The 24,656-nt window shown below is 38.3% G+C and overlaps 2 protein-coding genes and 2 long non-coding RNA genes across 7 annotated transcripts in view; 2 read left to right on the top strand and 2 right to left on the bottom strand.

The window, feature by feature from the left end:
• Positions 1-9,941, top strand: part of LOC113527196 (uncharacterized) — a 57,796-nt gene extending 47,855 nt beyond the window's left edge. The window contains exon 3 of the long non-coding RNA XR_004579152.2: positions 9,750-9,941. This is a non-coding gene — a long non-coding RNA (uncharacterized LOC113527196). The remainder of the gene's footprint in view (positions 1-9,749) is intronic.
• On the bottom strand, positions 383-12,872 carry LOC113527195 (alpha-N-acetylgalactosaminide alpha-2,6-sialyltransferase 2). The gene is made up of 10 exons (XM_026914771.3): positions 12,641-12,872; positions 11,287-11,587; positions 7,687-7,834; positions 7,115-7,280; positions 5,378-5,552; positions 4,413-4,551; positions 2,524-2,627; positions 2,275-2,358; positions 1,644-1,743; positions 383-1,299 (listed from the first exon to the last, which is right to left on the bottom strand). Exons 2-10 carry the CDS (start codon positions 11,421-11,423, stop codon positions 1,129-1,131), a joined length of 1,224 nt encoding a protein of 407 aa, XP_026770572.3. The 5' UTR covers positions 11,424-11,587; positions 12,641-12,872; the 3' UTR covers positions 383-1,128.
• Positions 12,873-12,934: 62 nt separating this feature from the next.
• Positions 12,935-24,615, top strand: LOC113527197 (uncharacterized). Its single transcript, XR_004579153.2, has 3 exons — positions 12,935-13,034; positions 24,053-24,180; positions 24,351-24,615. It is a non-coding gene; the product is annotated as an uncharacterized LOC113527197 (long non-coding RNA).
• The window catches only part of cep131 (centrosomal protein 131), a 29,211-nt gene continuing 19,818 nt past the window's right edge, over positions 15,264-24,656 (bottom strand). For 3 of the 4 annotated variants that reach the window (XM_026914766.3, XM_026914767.3, XM_053238715.1), the window contains 8 exons: positions 24,344-24,451; positions 24,061-24,178; positions 22,603-22,677; positions 20,594-20,736; positions 20,003-20,180; positions 18,703-18,899; positions 18,495-18,555; positions 15,264-18,343 (listed from right to left, as the gene is read on the bottom strand). In XM_026914766.3, the coding sequence (XP_026770567.3) occupies positions 18,272-18,343; positions 18,495-18,555; positions 18,703-18,899; positions 20,003-20,180; positions 20,594-20,736; positions 22,603-22,677; positions 24,061-24,178; positions 24,344-24,451 (952 nt within the window). In that variant the 3' untranslated portion in view covers positions 15,264-18,271. Of the gene's footprint in view, positions 18,344-18,494; positions 18,556-18,702; positions 18,900-18,932; positions 19,900-20,002; positions 20,181-20,593; positions 20,737-22,602; positions 22,678-24,060; positions 24,179-24,343; positions 24,452-24,656 lie in introns of those variants that run through there. The other variant, XM_026914768.3, reaches the window with a different exon arrangement.

Below are 24,656 nucleotides of genomic sequence, written 5' to 3'. Positions count from 1 at the left end.
GTTCAGTGACATTGCAGGATCAAACTGACCCAAATGCTGGGTGATCATGTTCCAGCAGACAGATTAAATTAGATTAGATTACACTGGTTATGCTGTGTTAACTATCCAAAAGTTAATATAGGAAATAACCCAGCAAAATGAGTTCTTCCTCAGGGAGGTCCTAAGGCTGGGAGTTAATTTTTAACTAAAGCCAATCATAGCACTCTTGTAAATTTGGCCTCTATAAAAAAACAAATTGACTTGTGTGAGGAAGCTCCCTTCTGAATGTTTAATGGAACTGAAAGTCATCAATGCATTAGAATTCAGAAATAAATGCTAGAAAAGTTTCTTCCAAATAAATGAATCTAACATATGATCAATAATCAGGATATTTGCTTAGATGTATATTGAGTGACTCGCATTTTAGAGTTTTTTTATTTCCTTTTAATGAACAAAATAGCACTTTAAATGACAACTGCACTATTTACAAAAACTGAATCACATGCCAAGAAAAACCCAGTACCTTAATAATTTATAAAATTACAAAATACCACTTCAGTGTCAGTCTGTTTTGACTCACAATCACTCATTGGCATATTTCTGAGAGAATCTACTTAGCCGCTACTACCAAGTATTTTTTCTGTCTTCTTAGAGGTAGTAAAAGAATTCTTCATTGTCCACTGATATTTAGGTTATTGTGTAAAGTTGCACAGCAACTGGCACACAAGTTTTTGAAATGTTTCTCGACATAAATGTTTGGTCTTTGGTTTTGGTTGTTAAAACTTCCGGGACTGTATTACAAGCCATCATTGCACAGTACTCCCTTCATTGAACACACACATCAATTCACTCAACTAGGCCAACACTTGGCATTTTTTTTCACTTTGCATTAAGGCATCTTATACTGACATATCAGAATGAGTTAAAGTTTATTGCCACTGTAACTCCAACACTGTCCCAGCTCCTGAAGAGATATATGAGGCAATAAAGAAATGACTGTCTTCTTCATTAACACACTTTAGCTGAGGCAGGCCAAATCCAGAGGCCATAAACATCACAAGGTTTTTGTCTACAGCATACAACACCCCAGTTCCTGCGAGGGATCAGACATGCTGTGTTTTCATTTGGGTCCGAGTAAGCTCACCGCATTCACGTTCGCATGTAGAGCTTTATGAGTCCTGCCTTGTGCAGCTGCTGCCACAGATTCAGCTCCATGTTCAGGTCATGGTTGGCATAGAAAAGTACTGGTTGGACTGTTTTGTCGTAGTAATGGTCTGAATAATTCTGGTAGTCCGGCGTCATAAAGCCATAGGCGTTTACCTTTTGATATCACATCAACAAAAGAGCAAGATCAGTTTTCACAAAGTGGTTTGCTTAGTTAGCTATTAAAATGTGACAATGGCCATGTAGTCATGATCAGAAAAGTGTGGATTTGATTGCACAGGACTGTACAAATATTAGTCTTTAAGCATGTTCAATACAAACCACAGTTCTCTAGTGATATTAGAAATAAAATGCATTATAACAGTAAGCCAAAAAGCTTCTAAGAAATAAATCTCTTTCCAAAATTAAGGCCAGAATGCAATAATATTGATGGTTGTCTTGGCTTTTACCAAAAAAAACAGAACACAGATTTACATGGAGTAAGGAAAAAGAGCTCCCACCTCGTCACATGTATGAAAAGCGGCCAGCAGCATCACTGCTCCTGTGGACGGCCTGTAGATATTTTTATAAATGGTATCGAGTGTGTCTGAACGCAGAAACCTACAGGATGACAAAGAGAAATAAGATTAAAGCTTACAGACACAGCTGAAGATTTTCATTTCTACACCATCAGTGACCTAATGTATTAATGAAATACTCTAACCCATTTACCACATCTCAGATGAAAGTGGACAAACCAGGAACCTTAAGATACCAAATGGATTACACACACACACACACACACACACAAGTACAGCTCTATCTAAAACATAAGATACTCATTCTACTTTGATCTGTGCCAAACCATTACTAAGGGTGTAATAATTTCTATTTTGCACATAAAACGTTTACTGTAGAAACTTTAAAAGACCTCAGAAGCCATGTAAAGACAGAAATAGAAAAAAAAAATAATAATTCACGTGCTTTTAATTCCCTTCATTCAAGAAGCTAATAAACAATTTAAATCAATAGATTTATTCAGTGTTTTACATGTGGAATTTTCCAGTCTATACACAAATCCCCTAAAATCAAGGCTTCAGTTGATTTTAGCTTATTGTTGTGTGCTTAAAATAAGCACGTAAACACACTCACCTGTTTGTGAGGTAACGGATGAAATCAGGGTGGTACATTTTAAACTTCTCTACAGCCATGTCATCTCCAAAATACTGCGCTGGCCTAAGACCAAAGAACATAAAGACAAGTTCAAAAATCTAAACTATTGTTTCCCCGGAAAGGTGCATTACGGAAAGTAAGGCGAGTCAAGAAAATGTCACATTTGGCAAGAATCACATTTGGATTGTAAAATGATCATGTGGGAGATGAGATAACTGTGGTATTTACTCAACACCCTGGTCAGATCCTGTCTTGACTGGTGTGTGCATGACTGCAGCCCTCATGAGAATATAGTCCCGGTCATGATCAGGAAGGAAAATGTACTTGGTCTCCTGGAAGGTGAAAGAAAGCACGAAATTGTGAAAATGCGAGTTTAAGCCCTGACTTTTTCCTATTTAAATAGTTATCTATACAAAAGATGCTGCTGTTCAGTGCCGACGAAGTTTGGAAACACTACTAATCAGCCTAGACACAATCTAGCCATCAGAAATTTATTTTCACTACATAGTTTAATCAGCATGCAAGGATTAAACTTTTCAAAATCAGGAACATGCCGGGATCTGAAAATACTGATTAAATCGAGAAAAATAAGTGCAGTGCAAAGCTGTCTCTCTGGCTTATTACAATTGTGAAAAGGACAAAAAAAAAAAAAACAAGAGAGGACACACATCATAGCCAAAACACTGGCCAATGCTGACTTTTTGTCAAAGGTACAAACATGATGTGCTGCATCAGAAACTTTTAGAAGAGGATAAGGACTATGGCTATACTCCGTTTCTCCTGGTCTTTATTAACTAACTCGCTATAACTTAACTAGCTTGCCGTACATTATTACATCGGAGGGACACATAGATACTAAGGTCAGTGTGATACTGTGCTCATTTACTCATGCTTGCAAAAAAAAAAAAAAAAAAAAAATTATCTGATACCACCTTCTGATACCATGTGATGATGCTATATGACGTAAGCCTAGTGTACACTGTCATGCTAATAAACAGAGGACACAAAATGTTAGTGATCTGAATGCATGTCATGATTAATGACAAAAGCAAAGCAGACTGCAAACTGTGCTGAGGAAGTATCAAGAGGAGCTACTACAGCATCTTCCTATAATACAGGCAAGATGATACAAAAACCATCTTTGCAGTTGAAGTGTGTCATTAACAGAGTGCGATGGTGGCTGACCTGAGCTCACACAGCAGGATGAGTGAGTGCGGTCATTAAAAATGACAGCAAAGTGCCATGAATTACGCTCAGACAAAAGGTATTTGTGAGCGTGGCACAATGAAGCCAGTGTACAGAGGAGCTGTATTTTTTTTGTATGAACATGAGAGCGCTTCAGTCCCGTGAGCACTGAGACATGCGTTTCAGGTCTGTACTTTGCTCCCAATTCAGTGTGCAATTCACACAGTTTTAATGACCATGTTCACTGATACTGCGCTTCTTCTCTTGCTGTTTAAACACCATAACATCTTAAACATAAAACTCAGAACATGGTTGCAACCAACTTAAACAGGGCTAAATAAAATGGCCCATGATACCAAGTAGGTTACTCATTTCAATACCAGGATCAAGTACCAAATAAAACATGTACTCATGTTTGGTCTGAAAGAAAGAAAAAAAAATAATAATAAAAAAATAAAAAAATACTGACACAGCCCTAGTTCTGATAAGAAACATGTATTAAAATTCTAGATTTTTAACAATAATGAGCATGTGGTTTATTTAGTCAGGAGGATGTTCTTAAACTCTGACAGTTCTACAAAACTCTATATCAGGATAAATATCAAGATTGATCAATATAGGGAAATTTAAAGTGATAACATTTTTGGCCATATTACTGAGCTCTAGCCCAAATCTTTCATAAACCCAATGGTAATGCAACTGAAATTCTTCTTATTGGTACCAAATCTACACTTACCAAATCTCCTAGCCCCAGCTTTATCATCTCTAGCCCTTTTCTATGAGTCCCATATCAATTCTGTCACCCATCCTGCCTACTTTCACCTGCACAATAGACTGAGACTGAGTCTTGTTATATTTACTGGCTTTTCAAGCCAGGCCGCACTAGGTTTTTTAAAAAAAAAAAACAGCTTCCAAGCTGGACTGTTCCTTACCTTGCTCCTGGGGGGGGCATTAAACCCCAAGTCTGCATAACTTATCAAAGAGTTCTGTAAGGTGTTCGTGGAGAAGGTGTAGAACGAGGTACGTGAGCCAATATCCTCCTCAAAGCCTTTAATAACTGCACCATTTGTCCTGAAGGAGAGAGAGAGAGGAATTAGTTACACCATTTCCATTTTGTTCGTTCATTAATATTTTGCATGTTGTTCTTTTACTTAAACGTATTAACCTTTTGTGCCTTTGGTTCCAAGCTAAAAAACATTTTGCACAGTCTATACTGTTTTGGGATGAATAATTCAGAAGCATTTCTGAGGATTCCATCTATTAGGCCTGGGCAATATAACCATGCCTATTTATATCATGATAAATTATGTTGCAGTACATTTTTCTTGGGTTATTGTGATATCTTTTTATAACATTGAAAATTGTTTAATGATTACAAGCTCTGGAAGCTGCTGATTTAATGTTTAAATTATGTACTGAATCTTTCAAATATTTAAATGTTTTTACAGAATGTTGTATTTTTCCTTTTGAGTATTAATAGTAATTTTTTGGTAGACAATAAATAAAAGTAACATCAAAATTATTATTATTTTAAATTCAACACTAGTTTCACTGGCAGTTTGTTAGCAAACCTATATATTGTGATAATTATCACGTATCTTAGAAATATCTTCAAGTAGTCATGATATTCCGTCATGTCGCCAAGCTCTTTTCTGTGTATTTATACATTACTGACAAAGACAAACTGCGTCATCTGCTCACACCAATTTCTATTGTTGTGCAATACCAAACCTCTGTTCATCTCTTAGGTTTAACACACAAAAGGCTTAGTCATTTGTTTTTCAGACTTAATCCTCGAACAGCTAGTGTTAATCAGTATACACAGTGGTTTGTCCAGTTTTAAGACTGCAGATCACTGCGTCCCCCCCAAAAAAGAAGAGCTCCTATATTCTCTCACCTAAACACATAGTCGTTCTCGTCAATCTCCCGGCCTTTCTTGGACCCTTTCAGGATTCCCCCATTTCCTACCACAGCACACCGGATACACTGGGATCTGTTCTGCCTTTTCTCCCAGTCGTCAAACATCAGCCTATTAGCGGAGGTGTTTAATATGGCCAGTGAATTCTGGAGAACTGTAAATACATTAGACATGCCATTTAATGGCTAGGAATTATTATTAGCTCCTTGGAAGAAGTACTGGTATTATATTACATACATAATATCTGCCACCACGTGCTACTGAGACTTTAGCCTAGTGCATGTTGTCACGCTAATGAACAAAAGACATGAAATGACAGCAATGGATATTTTCCATGCTTAATGATGGCAATCAAAGCAAAGCAGCCACAAACCATGCTCTACTGAGAGCACATAAATAACTTGAGGAGTTCACTGGAGTTCATTGTTAGCAGCGCACAGCAGCAACCCATGCTGCAGCCAAGGGCTGGGTAGGTGAGAAATGTCTACAGACAATGCCAGGTTAGTGAAAATAACACACATACCCAGTATGTGGTTCATGATGATCAGCCACTACTGATCCTTGATAATGAGGTATTTTGAGGCAATTAAAACAACAAAAAAACTTACTTACAGCTGTACACTTTTCCAACCATTTAGTAATTACCAACCAGGTAATTTAAAATCAGCTAACATTATAAAGAAGGAATCTAGTATCCTAAGCGAATCAATGTGTGTCTTTCATGACCACTATGTAATCCAGGGAAGCAAACAAAGCTAAATAAAATGTTCTGATTAACAACATGTAGGTTACTCATTTCAGTATCGGTATCAACGGGTCTCAGAAAAAACTGTACTCAATCTGAAAAGAATTTTAAAAATGGTATCGATGCATTCCTAGTGAAAGAGCCCATTTTCTCCATTTACGGTGTGTGTTAATCATCCTGTAACCCTATTCAGTGGCAGATTCTGAAAACAGGACTTTTCTTTTTTTTAAACCGAAGGCTTCTTTAGAACCATGAGAATCAAGAGATTATAAAATGTTCTCTGTAATGACAGAGTGTAGACTGAAGTGCAATGCTGAATATTCATAACCAAAACTCGAAGCAGTCTTTCCAGTTTCACTTATTTTACAGTAGGAATCAGCACATCAAGGAAGTTTCTTATAAAAGCATTTCAGGCCAGAGGTGAGTTGAAACGGTGAACAATAAGACTGCAGTTTTAACAGGCAGCTGATACACACATAATGTTACGATATGTGCATCAAGTTACATGGTGCTATACAGCCTTCACCAAACGGATTTATACACCAAGCGCTGCTGTTGTACACTAACCTCAGTTTTCCATGAGACAGAATGGTCAGTCTAAACATTTATGGATAGACACACGCGTGATGGAACACCTTAATTAGAATTTGACTTTACACTAGCTAACAAAAGAATTTCAAGTCAATGCTGTATATTGGCATGTACAGACTAAAAGCAAGTGAAATCTCAATCATTCTAGAAAAAAACAAACAAATGAATAAGTAACAAGGCCTCAGTATGAAATATTACTGTTCTGAAGGTGGAAGGACCTGACACAAGGTTTATAATCCCATCCCTACAGAGTACATGTGAAGATTTAAAATAACTATTACACTGCAACATACCAATACCCAGCCCCTCAAAGTTATGTGATAATACGTAATACACCATCGCCACAGCATTGAATCTTAATAAATACCAGATACACTCACCTTTGAAATCGACGCTACCCCACCCTTGAGCGCCATAATAGCGGCGTAAGCGCTCGTATTCTTGCTTGGAGACATGCTTCGCCCACTGCAGAACTGGCACATTGGCCAAGAACCTCTCACCAAAGGCAGTCTGCAGCACCGTTTTCCGAATACTGCTTGTGCAGCTCTGAAATGTCAAATAAAGTACCCACTCAGTTTACATTAGCTGACTACATGTTTAAGCACATTTAAAGGATAATTATTTTGCCGTGCCACTAAAAGTTCTGGACTTTAAACTGACTGATGCATTTTTTTTTTTTATTTATATCATGGTGCCTTAGCTTAGAACATTCATGTATGTTTATGTAAAGTCTGGTAATCAATTTGTGGAAATTGGAAAAATAAATTATTGTAACTTATGCTAGGATTGTTTGGTAAACTAAATGGAAATGTCTGAGATGAGTTTCTCCATTTGTTCTCCAAAGTATATACATCAGCGCTCAATTGTTTGCATATCAAACACCCAACACCAACAGACAGTTGTTTTGAGGTTAAGGTTAAAAAGGTTAAAAAAACAAAACTAAAATACGTACAGATTGGGGTATATCGTCATCACTGGCGTATTTGTCTCCAGAGGAGTCTGGTTCTGTGGGTTTGGCTGTAGGCTTGGCTGTGGGCTTGGTTGTTTTTGGTGGATCCTCTGGAGATCTGGTTGTGTGACGCGCACTTTCAGCCACAGAGCTGCCAAATAAGAAATGCACTATATAAATGGGGTGCTCTTTACATATTAGGACAGCAAGCAAAACCAGTGGTGAAGCATCACAGGGGTTCCCAACATTTTTGCCAACATGGATCAAACTACAGACATTACAACAACATTTTTGATGGACTGATTTACTGTTCGTCATGAATACAATGAAAAGTTATTTGACTCCATGAACAAATATTTCTTATTCATCACAGGGGCAATGTTTAAGTTGCTCCATTGTTAGGGCTTTGGATAATTACTTAGAAGGTTGCACATTCAAATCTCAGCATCACCAACAGCTGCCACTCCCTTAACCTTGAACTGTTTAGTAGTTTCTTGCTTCAAATTTAAGTTGCATTGGATAAAATAACAGCCAAATTAAAAAATGTGGAAGGTACATTTATGATTTGCAATTCACAAATTCGTCCTCACTTGGCCCTGATGTAGTTGAACAGGAATGTACGCTTTCTATAGCTCCAGTGCCTACTGAGTCCCAAAACACCATCATTAAATTTGCAGAGTCACACCATAATCGGGCCAAACTCAGACAGCAGTGTGGCAGACTACACAATTAAGTACTAAACCTGCCCAGGTAGTGTGTGGAAGGCACGAAGGCCCAACGATGCCTACCACACCACCTCCTGGTAAACACTAGCACTATGCAAAGCACCATGACCTGTTGTGTTGCATTACAGTTAGCTAGCTGCACTGCTGCTGACTAGAGAGACCTGCAGGGGGTGGTGAAGACACCCTGTATATTGTTGGCATGAAACTCCCAGACCATGAGGAAATGTACACTGGCTGCTGCTACCAGAAGGCCCTCAGCATTGTCAGGGACTCATTCCATCCTGGACACTGCCTATTCGACCCCTTACCACTGGGAATCTGCACCTGCATAACAAGACTGTGGGACAGCTTCTTCTGCAGAGTTGTCGCCAGACTGTCTGGCCCCTGGGCACATCAATTTCCCTCTCCTTTAACAAATCCACTCTCTGCCTCTGAACACAAAGGAGCTCTCAGCTCTAGGACTCAAGGTGACAAGACACCCTGGTCCCATTCTCAGTGTTCACATGACATTTCACAGCAACTTCACAACTTGGACATTTGCACTGACCCATCTACAATATTACAAGATACTGTATATTTTAACATTTATTTTTAAACATAGGCAAATACTTTAAAGTACCTTAATCTTGAAGATTATGGTGATGTGTACATTTTACTACCGTATTATGGCACAATTCAGTGTTGGTTGGATTTCTTTTCTTGATCAATGACAATAAAGAATCTTATCTACAATGGTAGGGGATCCATGTCCTGAAACCTTAAGTATGTGGTCCAAAGACGCTATGTTCTATTGACATATAGGCTACTGCAGGTGGAGTACAACATTCAAGTCTATTAGTCTATTAGTATAATAAATGGTATGCAGCAACAGGCTCAACTGGCATACTTATTACAAGTCTCAAGTCTTACTCAATGGAATTTAAATTAACCTAGATCTTAAAATAGCCTGAGACAGAGCAGGTTTATTCAATAACAGAATGGAGCTTAGTTTTGTTTGTAGAACTATATTTGAGGATAACTGGCCAGACACATCTTGTGGAAATCCCCCACACCTTCCAAATTATAATATGGAAAAATTAATAAAGAAGAGATGAAGATATAACCAAATACAGAAAGCGACAATTAAAAGAACTAGCAAACAAAAACCAACTAGGCTAATACGTGAACTACAGAAATAAGTCAATAAAAAAACTAAATAAGCCAAAAAACAGTGAATAATCCCATCAATCGTGACTAATTACATTAAAAACAAGTACATTGTATAGAATTATATGATTTTAGAAATTTTATTATTGTATTTGAGGTATTTATTTATTTTTCATTTTGGTCATTTATTTCCAGGGCACCTGGAGAAAGGAGATTGCGGAACACGTTCAACCTTACTGAATGGCTAGCATAAACATGGAAAATATGCCTGGGTCAGAATTTAAATAAATAGATGTAATCATTGCACTTCATCAGACAAGTATTGAAATGATGAGAAATACTTTTTTTTGTTTTGTTTAACAGCAAGTTTTTTTTGTTTTTTTTTTTTCCCCCCGTCTTGTTCCGAATTATGATTTCTTCTTCCTCCATTTCAAAAAACCTCTCATGCAGAACTCATGGCAAATGCTAACCGTGGGCATATAAGCATTATTAATAAATCACAAAATCAAAAACTGAGAAACAATGAAATACATTAATATGATTCCTTTACTATTACTAGAAAGCATAACCAAATGTGATGAAGTTGGGTATGTTAATACAAGTAAACCATTCAAACAATAATAGTGTTGTCTTTGTTTTCAGGTAAGAGATTTTGTGATTATCTGATTATGTGACAAATGGTGGGGAGTTCTCTCAATGAGGAGTTTTAATGCTTTCACATTTTAAGAAGTACTTTTAAGACACATGAATCAGATATAAGCAGTTACCAAGGGCTATAAAGGTTCTGCTATAGAAAAAGCACAAAAAAAACCCAGAGATTCCATGAAAGAGCATACATTAATACGATTTCTTTACTATTCCTACATCATGCTAAATCTCTCAAGCATTATGATTAGCACTTCACTTAAACTATAGGGGGCCTTGCTTCTCCCAAAACAGCGCAGAATAATGTGTTTGTGAACAACAACAGAGCTCAATTCTTTAAAAAGGTCACTGTGCATTCGAGGTCAGTGCCAGTCAGGTATAAAACTGCTTTACTAGTTTGCTACTAAAAACAGAACTTTAGACTGCTCTATATTTTACACATCAGATCAAATGCCACTAAGGTGATTAATCACTACTTCTGCAGACTGAGTGAGTGTTAGCGCTAAACACTGGCGAGCCACCAAAACCAAAATGACTGAGCAACATAAATAGCAGTTAAGTGAAGCCTTGAAGTTCTTGAGTCTTCCCATTTGAGAAGATGATTAAAAAATAGGTCACATTACGGGAATTCAGTGAAAAGCAAGGCTGTCTTTCATTTTGTTAACACAAGTACATGATATGGTGTTTAACAGGATAGAATCTCTGGAAAACACTTGATCATGTGGCCATGGGCTAGGCTATATGGTTATCTACTTTTCATACAAACAATAAACAGCAATCATTCTTCAAATGACTGGAACTCAAGCACCTCTAATAAGGCATAACCCTACTTTGGGCTCAAACTATAGACAGAGTTTTAAAAACAGCCTTTTCAAACTCCAAAGAGTCCCCAACAACATAACATGTATCCACATAATTTCTCTGTTCATTACGTAACCAGCAATTAAGGTTAGTCATGGACAAATGGTCAGCCAAGATCTACAGTGCAATAAGGTCATAGTGGCAGTACTGTGTGAAGTATACAAAGTTGTCCTTATTTGTCTCATTAACTGGTTCGAGGACACAGTGTTATAAAGCACATACATACCTGGGGAGATTGGGGGTAATCGTTTGGTCTTTTGGCCACGGCAAAATCTTCACGTTTGAATGCATAATGTAGGACCCAAGCACGACAAACAAAAACAGGAAGGAGAAAACCAACTTTTTTTTATACAGGAAACACATGATCTCAGCTCCTGACCACCTGGAAAGGTCATGGGAACTCTTCTGGAACAAACGAATTAGACTATCGCATCAGGATTGTGAGGAGTGAAGCAGGAAAGCACAGTGTCGTCTTCTCCTCATTAATCCCAGTGGCCTTACAACACCTGGGGGAACCGGATGCTGCCCTGCAATACAGAAAGGGAAATTTTGCATGCGTATTTCTGTGCAGTAAACTTCTCTGTAATTTAATTTTTAATTAAAGGACTTGGACAGCAGGCACAGGAACATAACGAGCACCTCCTAGTTCAAGTTATAGGGAAGCTGGAACCTGGATCTGGCTGATTACAAGGTAAGCGAGTCCACTTCAGAGAAAGAAGAGACAGTTGGAGAGTAACAGAAAGTGTGAGAAAAGCAGGGGGGTGGGTCTACGGCTAAGCCAAATATGAAAAAAGGTAAGAGAGAAGACAAAAGAGGTTTAATGAAGGCTGTGAGAAGCCTGTATTACTCCTGTTTTAAAAAGACACTGTTCGGGATCCTAATCAACTGCCAACTAATTATCGGTAAATCACTCATTCAGGAAACGACTCATCGTGACCCAACATTGAACACACCTAATAAAGTTGGCCTTTATTCAAATAAACATGTCAATCCCTGACAAGATACTGGATGTGAATATGACAATGAAATTCAACTTTTTTTTTTTTTTTAAATGTCCAAATGTTGTTTTAACAACATACATACATATAAAGTATATAAGTATATATACTTATATATAAGTGTAAACACAACCAATAAAAAGGAACAATTTGGCCTCCATCACACCTTATACACTGGAACATTACTGTGTCTCACTATTGCGTTCACAATAGAAAAACAAGGTGTGCTTTGATCTTTGCCTAAATAAATAAATAAATAAGTAAATAAATAAATAAAACCCCTAACTGACCTGTCTGTATAAGAGAACATACAGGGGAGTTCCACTATGTTCTCTATTCTGACCACATTAACACTAAGCCTCTGGACCTCACTGAATTAAACACCACACACCTTCCACACGGGTTAAATACACAAGAGCACTCTCTGTCCAATGCAAAGGAGTTTGTAGGTCCTTAATAAAGCCAAAGGCACAGACAGTTAGAAAATACTCTACCCTAACTGCACAAAGTTTCTTCCCAAACAAAAAACAACCAAACAAGGAGAGGAAAGAAGAAAGGAGGAAACAAAAGAATTTCTCTTACTCTGGGATGAAACTCCTGCCAGACCCCGACTTGTAGATAAATGTTTGTAAACTTGTTTGCCAAGCAACCCGATTCCACACATACACGCACACATACACACTCACTCTCACACACACGTACACACACACGTGTACACACACACGCGCGCGCGCGCTCTCTCTCTCTCTCTCTCTCTCTCTCACACATGCACACATACACACATACACACTCAGCGCACAAGAGGGACAGACGCTTTGTGAAATGAGCAACAGCTGCTAGCAATTGGTCAACGCCTTTCTCACATCCTGCCTTCTAACAAGGGTGGGCGGGGCTTGCAGGGGAAAAGAGGGAGGAGCCTGGAGAGGACACAAACAGAAGAAGTTGCACAAGTTAGAGACGAAAAGACGAGGAATATGTTAAGTGAACACTTGCTCTTTGTCTTTCCCTCTCCCTCCCTCCCTTCCTCTCTCTCTCTCTCTCTCTCTCTCTCTCTCTCTCTCTGTCTCTCCGACACACAGAAAAGTCAACGCATATTTAAGGCAGCGCTGATTAATTTGCACGTTGGACTGGTATCTCCGCACAACACGCGCACCCATGCATGCGCACACTCACACCAATGCCAACTCGAGCGCGCGCGCGCGCGCGCGCACACCCACACCCGTTCATTTCAGACGTCAAACGATCACGGCAAAGCTACGTACACTAATTTCACGTGACCTTGGAGATAGCTGAGGAATTTCCGGTTCGAAATAGAAAGTGTATTTCATCCATGTTTTTATCTAGAAGTGTGCGGGATTTTTGTTGTTGTTGTTTGTTTATGTTTTGGCAGACGGTGAAACTGACTTGTGTAATCGTTGTTGTCTTTTCGTAAAGACGCCTGTCGTGTATTTTCTCGTTTGTGAGTAATGGGTACATGTCAATTCCCCACTTCCGGTTCACTGTAAGCCTTTAATGCACACACGTGTGTAATTATATTATCTTTTTTTATTTTACAATGAAAATACATACAGTGACCAAGATTGGCATTATTGGCAAATCAGAAAAAAAAAATCTTCTATGTGAATCTTTAAAGAAAAAGAATGGCTCCATCATCTCTCTCTCACACACACACACACACACACAATATGTATGTATATATGTATACACATACATATACACACATATATGTTTTGCCTACATTTTATATATATATGTGTGTGTGTGTGTGTATTAAACATTGTGTATTATATCTATCCATTCTTCAACCATAGGTGGCTCCAGCTTTAACCATTTTCTTGTAATTGTCTTTTTGCTGGCTGCCAGGAGAATTAACATCAGCTTCTTATCACTGTTGCAATTATATTATCTTATGAGCAGAAGTGCAAAGTAGTGGATAATGGGCGATAGTGTACATCACAGACACATTTTTTTGGTAAAGTTGTCAGAGGCTGTGTCTTCAGTGATGGTATCAAACCTCATATAGAGCTCTTTAAATAAATATAAATAAATAAAAGCCTTTTAGCTGGTTGGCAGCAATCTAGGTGGCAATGTTAACTGCCTTCCAAAACAAAAATAACAAAATTCACCCAAGATTACTTTTAATATTTGATAGGCCTCGTTGTCTGCCCCTTAGTGGTACATTAACTTTGCCAGTGAGAGATGCCACTGCTGCACATACAGCTGAGTGCAAAGGTTTGCACCCCTTCCTTTCTTTCCAGACAAAAGAAAAATGTTTATCTATCTATCTTATTTAATGTTTTATTTTCAGTTTATCTACAAGAAGTTTTCTTGTAAAACTTGTGGTTTACAAGACCACAATCAAAAGTAAAATGGATAACCATAATTCCTCCTATGACCCTATGTCTCCAGACTTGATTTGAAGAAGCCAATATACAACAATTGGGACTTATAAAAGGGAAATGAAAACATTTTAAATCGTATTTCTCATAATCAGTATTACAAATGTTTTAACATACACTATTTGGCCTTTTTTGTTTTGCCTGTTGCCCTCAGTTGTAGCTATCTACCTAATCTTTATTCTACTATGAGCTTTCTAAGCTGGCTAAAAGTAATTGACCTATATAGTTTACTAACTGATATGTATAGCAAATCATGAGCATGCATGAGGAGTGTGTATTTGAGATGGATAACAAAATAAGAATTTACTACTTCACCATTAAAAAAAACCAGGGCAGTGGACAACAGATAAAAAAATAAGATAAGGTGCCTTACTGAGAGGTGTCATGGGGAAATTTTTATAGTTACTATGATAAACACTGCATAGTACTATAGGATGTTAATGCATTTAGGTCTAGTTGAGGAAAACAAAACAAAACAAAAAGCAAAGGTTGTTAGACAGAGAAGTCTCCACTTCACTTCTCTTTTCTACTGTGTGAAATAGGAGAGAGACACAGAGCAAGCAGTATTATTGCAGTGCAGAGTGAAGAGAAGGCCAAAGGCTCCAGGCAGCCATCAGAAGTTTTCCATGGGGAATAAAGCCAGGATAATGCTCTGGACTGAGCTCACATTATTGAGCAGCACAAAGCCGAGAGGCAAAGAGAGGACATGCTAATTAGCATGGGTTCCTTAGAGACAGTGATGCTCGGTAGCAAGCACAAACACAACGTTGTCTGGTTTCTTGGGCACAAGAAAGAGGATGCCAACGGTCATCTTAATAAGATTTATTGTACATGTACAGTCAAAGTCTTCACATTTTCAAATCACCATAATTGATCATAATGACTAAAGAACTACACTTGTGATTAAATTATTAGATAAGCACATGTATAGAACTCATAATGACAAGCTTTAGATAAAAGAAATGTCATTCAGCATTCACTGCCATAACACAAAAATAAATTCCAACCAGTGGAAATATAAAATTCATTCACTTGAGGGGGAAAAAATAATGGTGACTGGTACCTAAAAGACTTTAGCCATGAGTGAAATTCATTGTTTTCCCCCTACCGCAAATATCGGCCGAGATATACTTGTTGACGTTGTTTGTAAGTAATATCATTTGTACATAAACAATTTTATTAAAAAAAAAAGCAGAATAAGTCTGGGTTTAAAAAAATATCAGTGAATCAAATTAGAACTGTATTATCATTTAAGTCACTTCTGTCCTGTAACTCAAACTTTAAATGGACACACCTCCTACCTGCCTAAAAAAAAAAAAAAAAGAGATGAAAAGCAAGCTTTCACAGACTCGCAGATTGCAGTTGTGTGTAAAAGTGTTATTTCATTTCTTCTGTTTCAGTTAATTTTTAAATATTTTTTTTCTGTTTTCACTTGTAATCAGTGAATCATAAAATTGTTCTCACCAGTCCTGATCCTTGATTAAACACTGACCACAACAATGCTGGCTTTGTTTGGACTCAGTTAGTTTTGGTAATAGTCCAGAATCCTTACAGATGGCATGCACCAAGAATGTCAACCGTGCTGCCACCCATACAGACACAAAGGCCTATGGGTGGACCAGAGATCGGAATACACAGTGTTCACTCCTCCTCTGGGTAACCTTTATAAAACATTCACCAAACCTTTCCTCTGTTTGTCCTTTCAAGATGAACCTTTAACTAAAAATTCAGATCAGATTACATGTTCAGTTCATCTAAACAGAGACACACACACACACTTTATTTGTATGCGTTTAAGAGATGGCTGGAGCAGCATGAATTCCCACCCTATAAAAAAACACATCTGAAATAGATCTCAGTGTCTATTTCACTACAATAAATCTATGGTAATGCCAAAGCACCAACACTCTCCTAAGTTCCTGCTAACACTACTGAACCCGGGCCTGCTATGAGGGGGCTGGAGGAAGTGTGATAAGGAAACTTCCTGTGCTTTATCCTAGACCTCAGGCTAGCAGGGTGACTTGTTTCACTCAACATTTTTAGAAAATATAATTTGTTTACACAAATCAGAATCATCTGATTTACTAGGACCCATCCAAAAATGGTACAAGTGTACAGTACTATTTGTACAACATTCAAAATGGTCAGACATAAGGCCTTTTCATCATAGGGAAGGCATAAACGGTTGTGAATTGCTTAAATGCATCAACACGGAGCTACTCCTCCATTCAATAGAGTACTGAATCAGTCGACCTATCTAATAAGGGCATTTACTACAATAAATGCTAACGTTAAAATTGGATCACAACTGATATTGATTGGCCTGTGACTTGAACCCACATTTCCACCAATAAAAGGTGTTGTAGAGTTTCCACTTGGTCATACATGACCTTTCGAGAACAGCAGCTTAGGAGAGAGTGGTTTTCCAAGCAGAAAACAAGACTTAGAAGCTGAAACAAAAGCCTATTTTCCTGTTTCCAAATGGTCTACACCAAAAAAAAAAAAAAAGGTGAGCTTTTATAAAGCAGGTGTTCTTCTGAAGACCGGAAAGGATCAACAAGCCATCAACATGAGTGCATTCCATAAAATGCAGCCAATTTAAGAAAGCATGCTTGTGTCAATCCCAACACGGCTCCGTCATTTGAGAGAAGTGACAGTGTATGAGCCCCTCAGTCCTTCTTCAATGTATTAATGCATTTTGTCTCAGGTCTCTTCAGGACACGGAGGTATACATTTTCCTGGTGAAGCTTTTAGTGTTGAATACACAAAAACCTGCCGCACTGTAGCCTGTCCCTTTAAAAGCTAGATCTACTTTCCTTAATCCTCTAAACATGTCCTTTGCACTTTGCTTTGTCTATCTGCTTTCTTTTCACATCCTAATCCTTCTCACTATTACTTTCTGTAGAAGACCTACTTTGGGACTTTCTCATGTCGTAAACGCTACTCATATATCCACCATTCTCCTATCCTAATTCATACCTATATGTTCGCTATTTAAAAAGATTTCCTTCTCTTTCTCTTTCCATCAACATATCAAGTTTCTAGAATATTCCCTGTTTGAAACCTAACTATAACAACTCTGATTAGACCTCTAACACACTTCAAATGCGGGGCTTGACTGGTCATAAGGCCTGCATGTTTCAGTGAGCATGCTGTGATCCCACTACTTAGGATGTGCCCTGGGGAGACCTGAGACAAAAGGCATCTGTATGTGACACAAAGGGGAGCGTGGGTGGGTGAGAGCTAGCCCTCACTCTTCCTGTAATACTGTGTAGAAGCTGAAAGCCTGCAGCAGGGGGAACAGCTTTGAAACAGGCACAGAGTAGTAGACTGTGTGGTTGACACATCTATTTATTTCTGTTACTTTCAAATTTGTATAGAATCCCTCTTTTTCACTTTCTCACTCTCCCTTTTTTCACAAAGTGAGTTGCTTCAAAAAAAGGACAGCACAATGTGTTTGGAACATCTAAAAGTGCTTATTGTGAAGGCTTGTGTACTCAGTAAGTGTCTTTCCCACCCCCACCCTGCTCATATGGAGAAAATGTCTCTGGCAGAAAAATTCCTCCCCCCCGCAACCCCTCCGCCTGCTGCTTTTTCTCTCCCTCAGTCTATGTGTCAAGAGAAGTCCAAGGCGAGACAAAGGCCTCTTGGCTCTATTCTGTGCTGAAAAAAGCTTTCTCCTCTTGGTTCAATTTCTGTTGCCAAGGAAAGACAACACTGTCGTGCCAAATGGGGAAATGTGGTGGAACCATCATTCCTCCCTCCTCCTTATCAATCTCTCCTAGTTAGAAAAGAAAATGGAGAGGGATATGAATCATTTCCCTAACAGCTGTTTCCTCTGCTGCTCCAACAGGGCCTCCAGGTGATCTGCTCTCTTTAATGCAGCCTAGGACAGAAAGTGGCAAAAAAAAAAAAAAAAAAAAAGAAAGAGAGTGTCAGAAATGTTTTTAATTATGTGCTAATTTTACATACCCCAAAGGGTAGAATGCATATTTCTTTTCAAAGATAGTCTCTTATTTGCAAGATGGCTTCCACACCTCATGCTGCTTTCGCAAAGTGTTCACAGTTTCTTCCTTCTTCAAAATAGCTGACTTCACCCTTAAAAAATAGAAGGTACAAAGCCATGTCACTGCTTATGTACAGTTTAGCATCTGTGGCACATCTGCACAAGCAGTAGATATCATGACTGCAAGTGCTGGAAAGATTAGCATCTGCTCTTTGTCTCTGTGTCTCTGTTCTTCTTACCGTTGATGGACCTCAGCCAGCTCCTCCTCCTTCTCTCTGCTGAGCCGCTCCACCTCCAGTCTGAGTCTGGCACGCACCTCAGCCACCTCTACCTTCATCCTCCTGTTCTCTTCCTCCATTACAACCAGTCTTTCTGCAAACTCCTCTCTGATGACCTCAGCCAGGCTCCGCCTCTCTTCTGATAATTTATCTCGGATCTGCGACCACACACAGGAACACTCTCTGTATTTGTGTGTGTGACATGGAAACAGGGGAGACTCATACATACAGCTACTTGAGGAATGTGTCAGTAATCGCTCAGAGCCTTGCCCTCAACCCTCACAAGCCTACGATAGCTAGCGGGTGCCAATTATAATTACCAGTAAGATTTTTGCATTGACAGAGGAACACTCTGCAGTTGTGCAAGTGTGTTGACCCTGTGATTTGTGCTTTATATTTTCTCCCCTTCTGCCCTTGTGCATGCACTGATGCAAATAAGAAAGAGGCGTTCATACCAAGACATTCATAACAAGTGTATCATTTGGTTTTGACAGGTTAAAAGTTTTTTTTTTTTTCCTGACTAACAGTTACACGCAACATGGCATTGGTATGACACATTTAGAGCCAGGTTATATGACTAATTAGCAGATACCTGTTTGGTAGGTTACGTTCATGCATTGGAAATTTTGCAAGGTTCTAGCTATTGATTTTGCAAATCCTATTTTGTTTTGTGTGCATCTATTATAGTCTATATGATTGTTCTAGCCAGAGCAACATAAAGGCATGTGCCAACCCCAAGTGACGAAAAAGTGGAAGTGTGTGAAGAATGTGTTTGTGTGAGTTGGTACATGGATTACTAGCTCCTTTTACAGAAATTTACTGTGTGGGTGTGGGTGTATTTTTTTAAAAATGTTTATTACAAAGCGTGACTGTGAGACTTGTGCTTATGAACACAAGAGGAATGGTTATGAACTTTTATGCCAGCAGTGTATCACAGTTTAGAATGACAGTGCTAACACTTAACACTGGCTTACAAGGCAAAAAGATGCTTTGTTTTATTTGGTCACGAGATATCCTCCAATAGTGAGAATTATCACATCATAAAATTCTGGTATATTAAGGATTATAACAAGGGTGTTTTTGATACACATCATTTGGCCTTTTCCATGAGCCAAGCTTGGGATAACAATTGCTGGGAGAAGGTGATGGAAACATTGCCTTGAAAAGAACAAAAAAGGATTAAGCTAGCATGAGTATGTACATCCGAAATACCTTGGTTTGTGTGCATTGTGGAGTGTTACTTTATCACTGCATCATTTACCTGTGTGATATCAGTGATCTCCTGCTCTCTTTGCATGAGAAGGGACTGCAACCGAAGAAGCTCTCCTTCCATTTCAGTCTGTTTCTTTTTCATCTCCTGATATTTCTCCAGAGCCGCCTGCTCCGAGCGCTCCAGCTCTCGAAGCTCTGCTTCGTACTTTTCCCTCACACGCTTTACACTGAGCACACACACACACACACACACACCCACAAAGAACAAACATAATGGAAGTGATCAGTAAACACAGTGAACTTTTTCAGGTAGTTATCAATTCATATCTTGCTATTTGTATTAGGTGCATTAAAGGTCATAACACATTAATTCCTCTTCCATGTAATCATGTCACAGTTTCACATCACATCTTGTTATCATTGTACATTTTCTCTATATTTGGATTAGGGCATCTCATGATGTGACAAACCCAAATAAAACAATTGTCTGGCAATCTATGCAGATAGGGAAATCTTAGAGGTACAGGGAAAAGGGGTTGAAGATGTGGTTGGGTGTCACCCCAGTAGGAACAGAGTGCTGAGCAGTAACTGGCTGAATACACACATGTATGTATACACATATGCAACGTTTCATGCTCACCGGTTGTCAGCAGCTCTCTCACACTCTTCTCTGGCACCACTCGTTTCCTCTTCTAGCCTCTGAATGGCCAACTCGATCTCTTTGTCTCGCCCCCGGCGCACTTCCTCTTTCAGCTCTCTCTCTCGAGTAAGCAACCACACTTCCTGATGAAACACAACCGTCTCTGTCACACTTTACCTTCAGTAAGTTAGTGTTACACATGTAAATGTAAATATGGAAGCCCATGAATAGATGTATACGTGTATATGTAAATCGACAAAGTGAGCAAAGCAGGCAGATGACTTAAATAACCACTACTGATCTCATATGACATTTCTGACCTGAATTCTCCTTAAGCACAATGAATTTATTATACTGATACTCAAAAGTTTCTGAACATCCTATGTTATCACTTTACATTATACTTGATGCAACTGAGCTTATTTCAGATGCTAATAGTATTAGGTGTATGTGAACTGAAAAGTGTTTGTGACTTAGTCTTCTCATAACTACTAGGTGTGGCTGGAATGAAATCCTTCGGTCACCCCAGCCTTTTGCAGATAAGATTAAAGAACCCTGGCTAATGGACTTACATCACAATGTCTTTTATAAGCATGAGCTTTACACAATTGGGTTGGTGGCAATAATTTACTCAAAAAGAACAATAGAAAAGTAGGCCAAATGCATGCAGTACTTCTCAAGTCGATGATTTACAAACCATTAAGATGAAAACAGTGTGGTGGAAGAAATGCGTCTTTGTGATTTGAGAGATTTTTCAACCACAACAATTAAAAAAAAAAAAACTGTGAATTTTATGGTTTCTTAAAAGCGTGCCTCAGAGCGCAGAGACGCAGTTGTAAACAGCTATTATCTCCATGTCATCACATGACAATTTAAGGCCTGTCCATATTTTCAATCATGTGACCTTCTATTGCAAAGCAATAACAGCAATCCATGCTACTATTTTATTTAAAGGGACACAGGATAACTACAGGGTACTAAAAACATTATATTTATGGTTTCACAACAAGGTAATCTGAAGATCAGAATCATGAATACTTTTCACTGTTGGGTAGCTATTACACAGATTACACAGACACATGTCCATATACAGACACAGACACTGACACACTGAAATTTCTGTTCCTATACCAAGACCAACAATCCTACAATGACACAGCTTGTGCTGAGTGTGTATCTCTCTTTCCTGCAAACGGGTCTAGATTGTGTTACAGCCTTTCGGCATGCACTTAATCCATGGGCAGAAAAATCCTAAAATAATTGTTTTAATTATCTGCACACATCTCTATTGTATTAAATTGTATTCGGTCTCTCAATGAAAATAGTTCCCAAAGAAGCCACACATGTCCCAGTGCTGTTATACTAAATACCAGCATTCTTGGAACACTGCTTCTCCAAATAAATTAGTGGACCGGAACGAACTGTTGTATAACTGCTGTTATTTTAGCTGAACAGTCTCTGCCTTTTTAATGAAAATAGAACAATATTTACTGCCTCTCACAAGACCGCTGGGGGAAATTTTGATGCACGGTTCATCACCATCACAAGCTTTGGCTTCAGAAGCTCTACTGCATGAAATATTTTGGATGTCTTGTGTGGTAACACCCACTCAAAAAGCTTGTGGAATTTAGCTTTAATACTTCCTCGTGCAACGTCTCAAGTGTAAACACCTACGACAGCTTAATCTTTTGATTTCATCATTTGTTTATCTCTTTAAATATTTATTATCAGTGTCAATGTCGTTTACTTTGCTTTTAACTGTTTCTTCATTTTGTTATGCTATTGTTTTAGATCTTTGAGCTGCATTGTGATCACTTTCTATGAAATGTGCTAAATAGCACATTAATAAGTTATTATTTTTTAGTGAAATGATTTCTGTGAGAACATCTGTGAGAACATTCTCTTAAATACAGAAATTAAACAGTTCTCACACACACACACACACACACACACACAGACACACACAGACACACACAGACACACACAGACACACACAGACACACACACACCTCTTTTTTCATGTAATTTTCTTCCCATGTCTGTTTCTCAATTTCCAACCGTTCCCGAAGAGCTTTCATTTCCACCTAAAAACAAAAACACATCACCAAACACATCAAGACAAGAGTTTATTTTGATATCAGAAATGCACTATGGCTAATTAACCAGGAAACATTACAACATTCCGCAAATAACTCCTGAGTGCTGCTACTGGACAAGTGATATACATGAGAGAGAACTGGTATGAATGTTAGAGAAGACTGTCATGTGTGCCATCATTCCCATTCATTTTTGTCGGAATTTCAACACAAATCATGTGCATGTTTTATTTCTGAATGTCCTGTGCAATTACTAAATCAAGGTTATGCAATTGCGAGTCATTGATTTAATAAAATAAACTGTCGTCATCATGTACCCATGATTTCAACAAGCAGCTGAGTTCATAAGATTCCACTACTTATAGACAGACATTTTTAATAAGAGAGTTAGCATGGAGATGTGAGATACATTCCCTTCACCATCCACAACATAATTGTAGGAGGATAACAAATCATTATTATTATTTTTGTTTTTGTCCAATAGACCAATTTGTCCAATTTGGTTTTGTCCACATAAAATCCCAAATTAACTAAAAAATATTTATGTTGCTGACACCAATGAACACTTTAGTTTTCTTAAAATTACTTTTTCTTTCTTTTCCTAAACTGTACATTTGTGTCACAACTGTACACGTCTATATGGTTGGTCGACATTAAATATTTTAGACCTGAATGTTAACCTGAATGTATAAATACACTTGAATGTATAAACACATTGGAATTTTTTTTTTTTTTTTTTTTTTTTTTAGGAATAATGTTTTTTACTCATGGTACCCCCGACCGCCCCTTTTTGAAATAAGTAATATTTACAAAAAAAGTTTTATTTATATGGAATGCATTTTTGAGTAATAAAAACATCTAAATAATCTAGATATATTTTTACATAATTTATTTACGAAAGGGTTCATGCATAATTTAAATCGTGTGCATGGTTTATTTTTTTTAAAAAAAGCAGTTATCTCTTGCATAAGCATTATGAGTTCCTGACTCAGATCTTGTAACTTTTAATGGTCTCTCTAGGCCATTTAAATTAGCCAATCATTGACTTGCTGATAATGGTTTTGAGTCTCAATATATCTGCCCTTTCCAGCCAAAACGGGAGCGTGCAACTCAATCCAGCTATACTAATCAAGTTCTCAGGTTTGTTATGCAATGAAAGAAGAATGGGGCCAAGTAGAGCACTTGATGCATCTGTAGCATGCAGTGCGTAGTGTAGAGAAGTATGCTGTCACATGAATCATCCTGCACTGAAAGAAGAAAACTTTGCAAGGTTGACATGTGCAGTATGACACCCATGTAATTATGCATAATATTTTACAGTTCTGTTTAATTTTCTAAATAGCCTTCCAAAACTTTCTTTCAGGGTTTTACCTGGTGCCGTCTCTCCTGCTCCTCTCTGCTCTTCTCCATCTCTTCCCTTAGAGCGCGATTAGCCAGAGAGCTGTTGTTCTCTAACTGAATCTTCAACTCCTCCAGCTCAGCATGCTGCCTGTAATGCACACACACACACACACACACACACACACACACACACACACTCTTAGGTGAGCTTATGCTTGGCTCTGTCAGTAGTACAGTGATAAATGAACATAAAGCTCATGTGATTATTAAATTTGTAATGCAAAACCTAAACTGTATGAACTCTGACCCTGACCTTGCAGCTTGTTGGGCAAGTCTCTCCTTCTCATCAGCAACTTCCTTGTAGAGTCGTCTCCTCTGCTGCTGTAAGGCATTCTCTTCCTCTTGCAGCTGCTTCTCAAACCTAACACGTGCACGCACACACACACACACGCACACACATAGTTTCACACAGCCCAACTCTGTACTACAATAAAAAAAATTCTCAAGATGCATACCTTACAAATTACATAATACCAAAGTGTAACTGTAGAGAAATTAGCTGACTTCTGATCAACTGGCAGGGAATTTTGCAGCTAATTTTGCTGGTAAACTTTAATGCAAGGTTG

Source organism: Pangasianodon hypophthalmus, chromosome 12 (genome assembly GCF_027358585.1).
Source record: "Pangasianodon hypophthalmus isolate fPanHyp1 chromosome 12, fPanHyp1.pri, whole genome shotgun sequence".
NCBI lineage: Eukaryota > Metazoa > Chordata > Actinopteri > Siluriformes > Pangasiidae > Pangasianodon > Pangasianodon hypophthalmus.
The sequence above is the reverse complement of the archived record's forward strand: the minus strand, read 5'-3'. Positions and strand labels throughout refer to the sequence as shown.

Bases quoted from the DNA above. Each gene is read 5' to 3' on its own strand.
- LOC113527195 (XM_026914771.3), bottom strand. From the start codon at position 11,423: ATGTGTTTCCTGTATAAAAAAAAGTTGGTTTTCTCCTTCCTGTTTTTG. The intron at 7,281-7,686 runs GTACGTATTTTA...TTGACATTTCAG, and splicing joins ATGACGATATACCCCAATCT to AGCTGCACAAGCAGTATTCG. The intron at 1,300-1,643 runs GTGGGAGCTCTT...TGATATCAAAAG, and splicing joins CTTTTCATACATGTGACGAG to GTAAACGCCTATGGCTTTAT.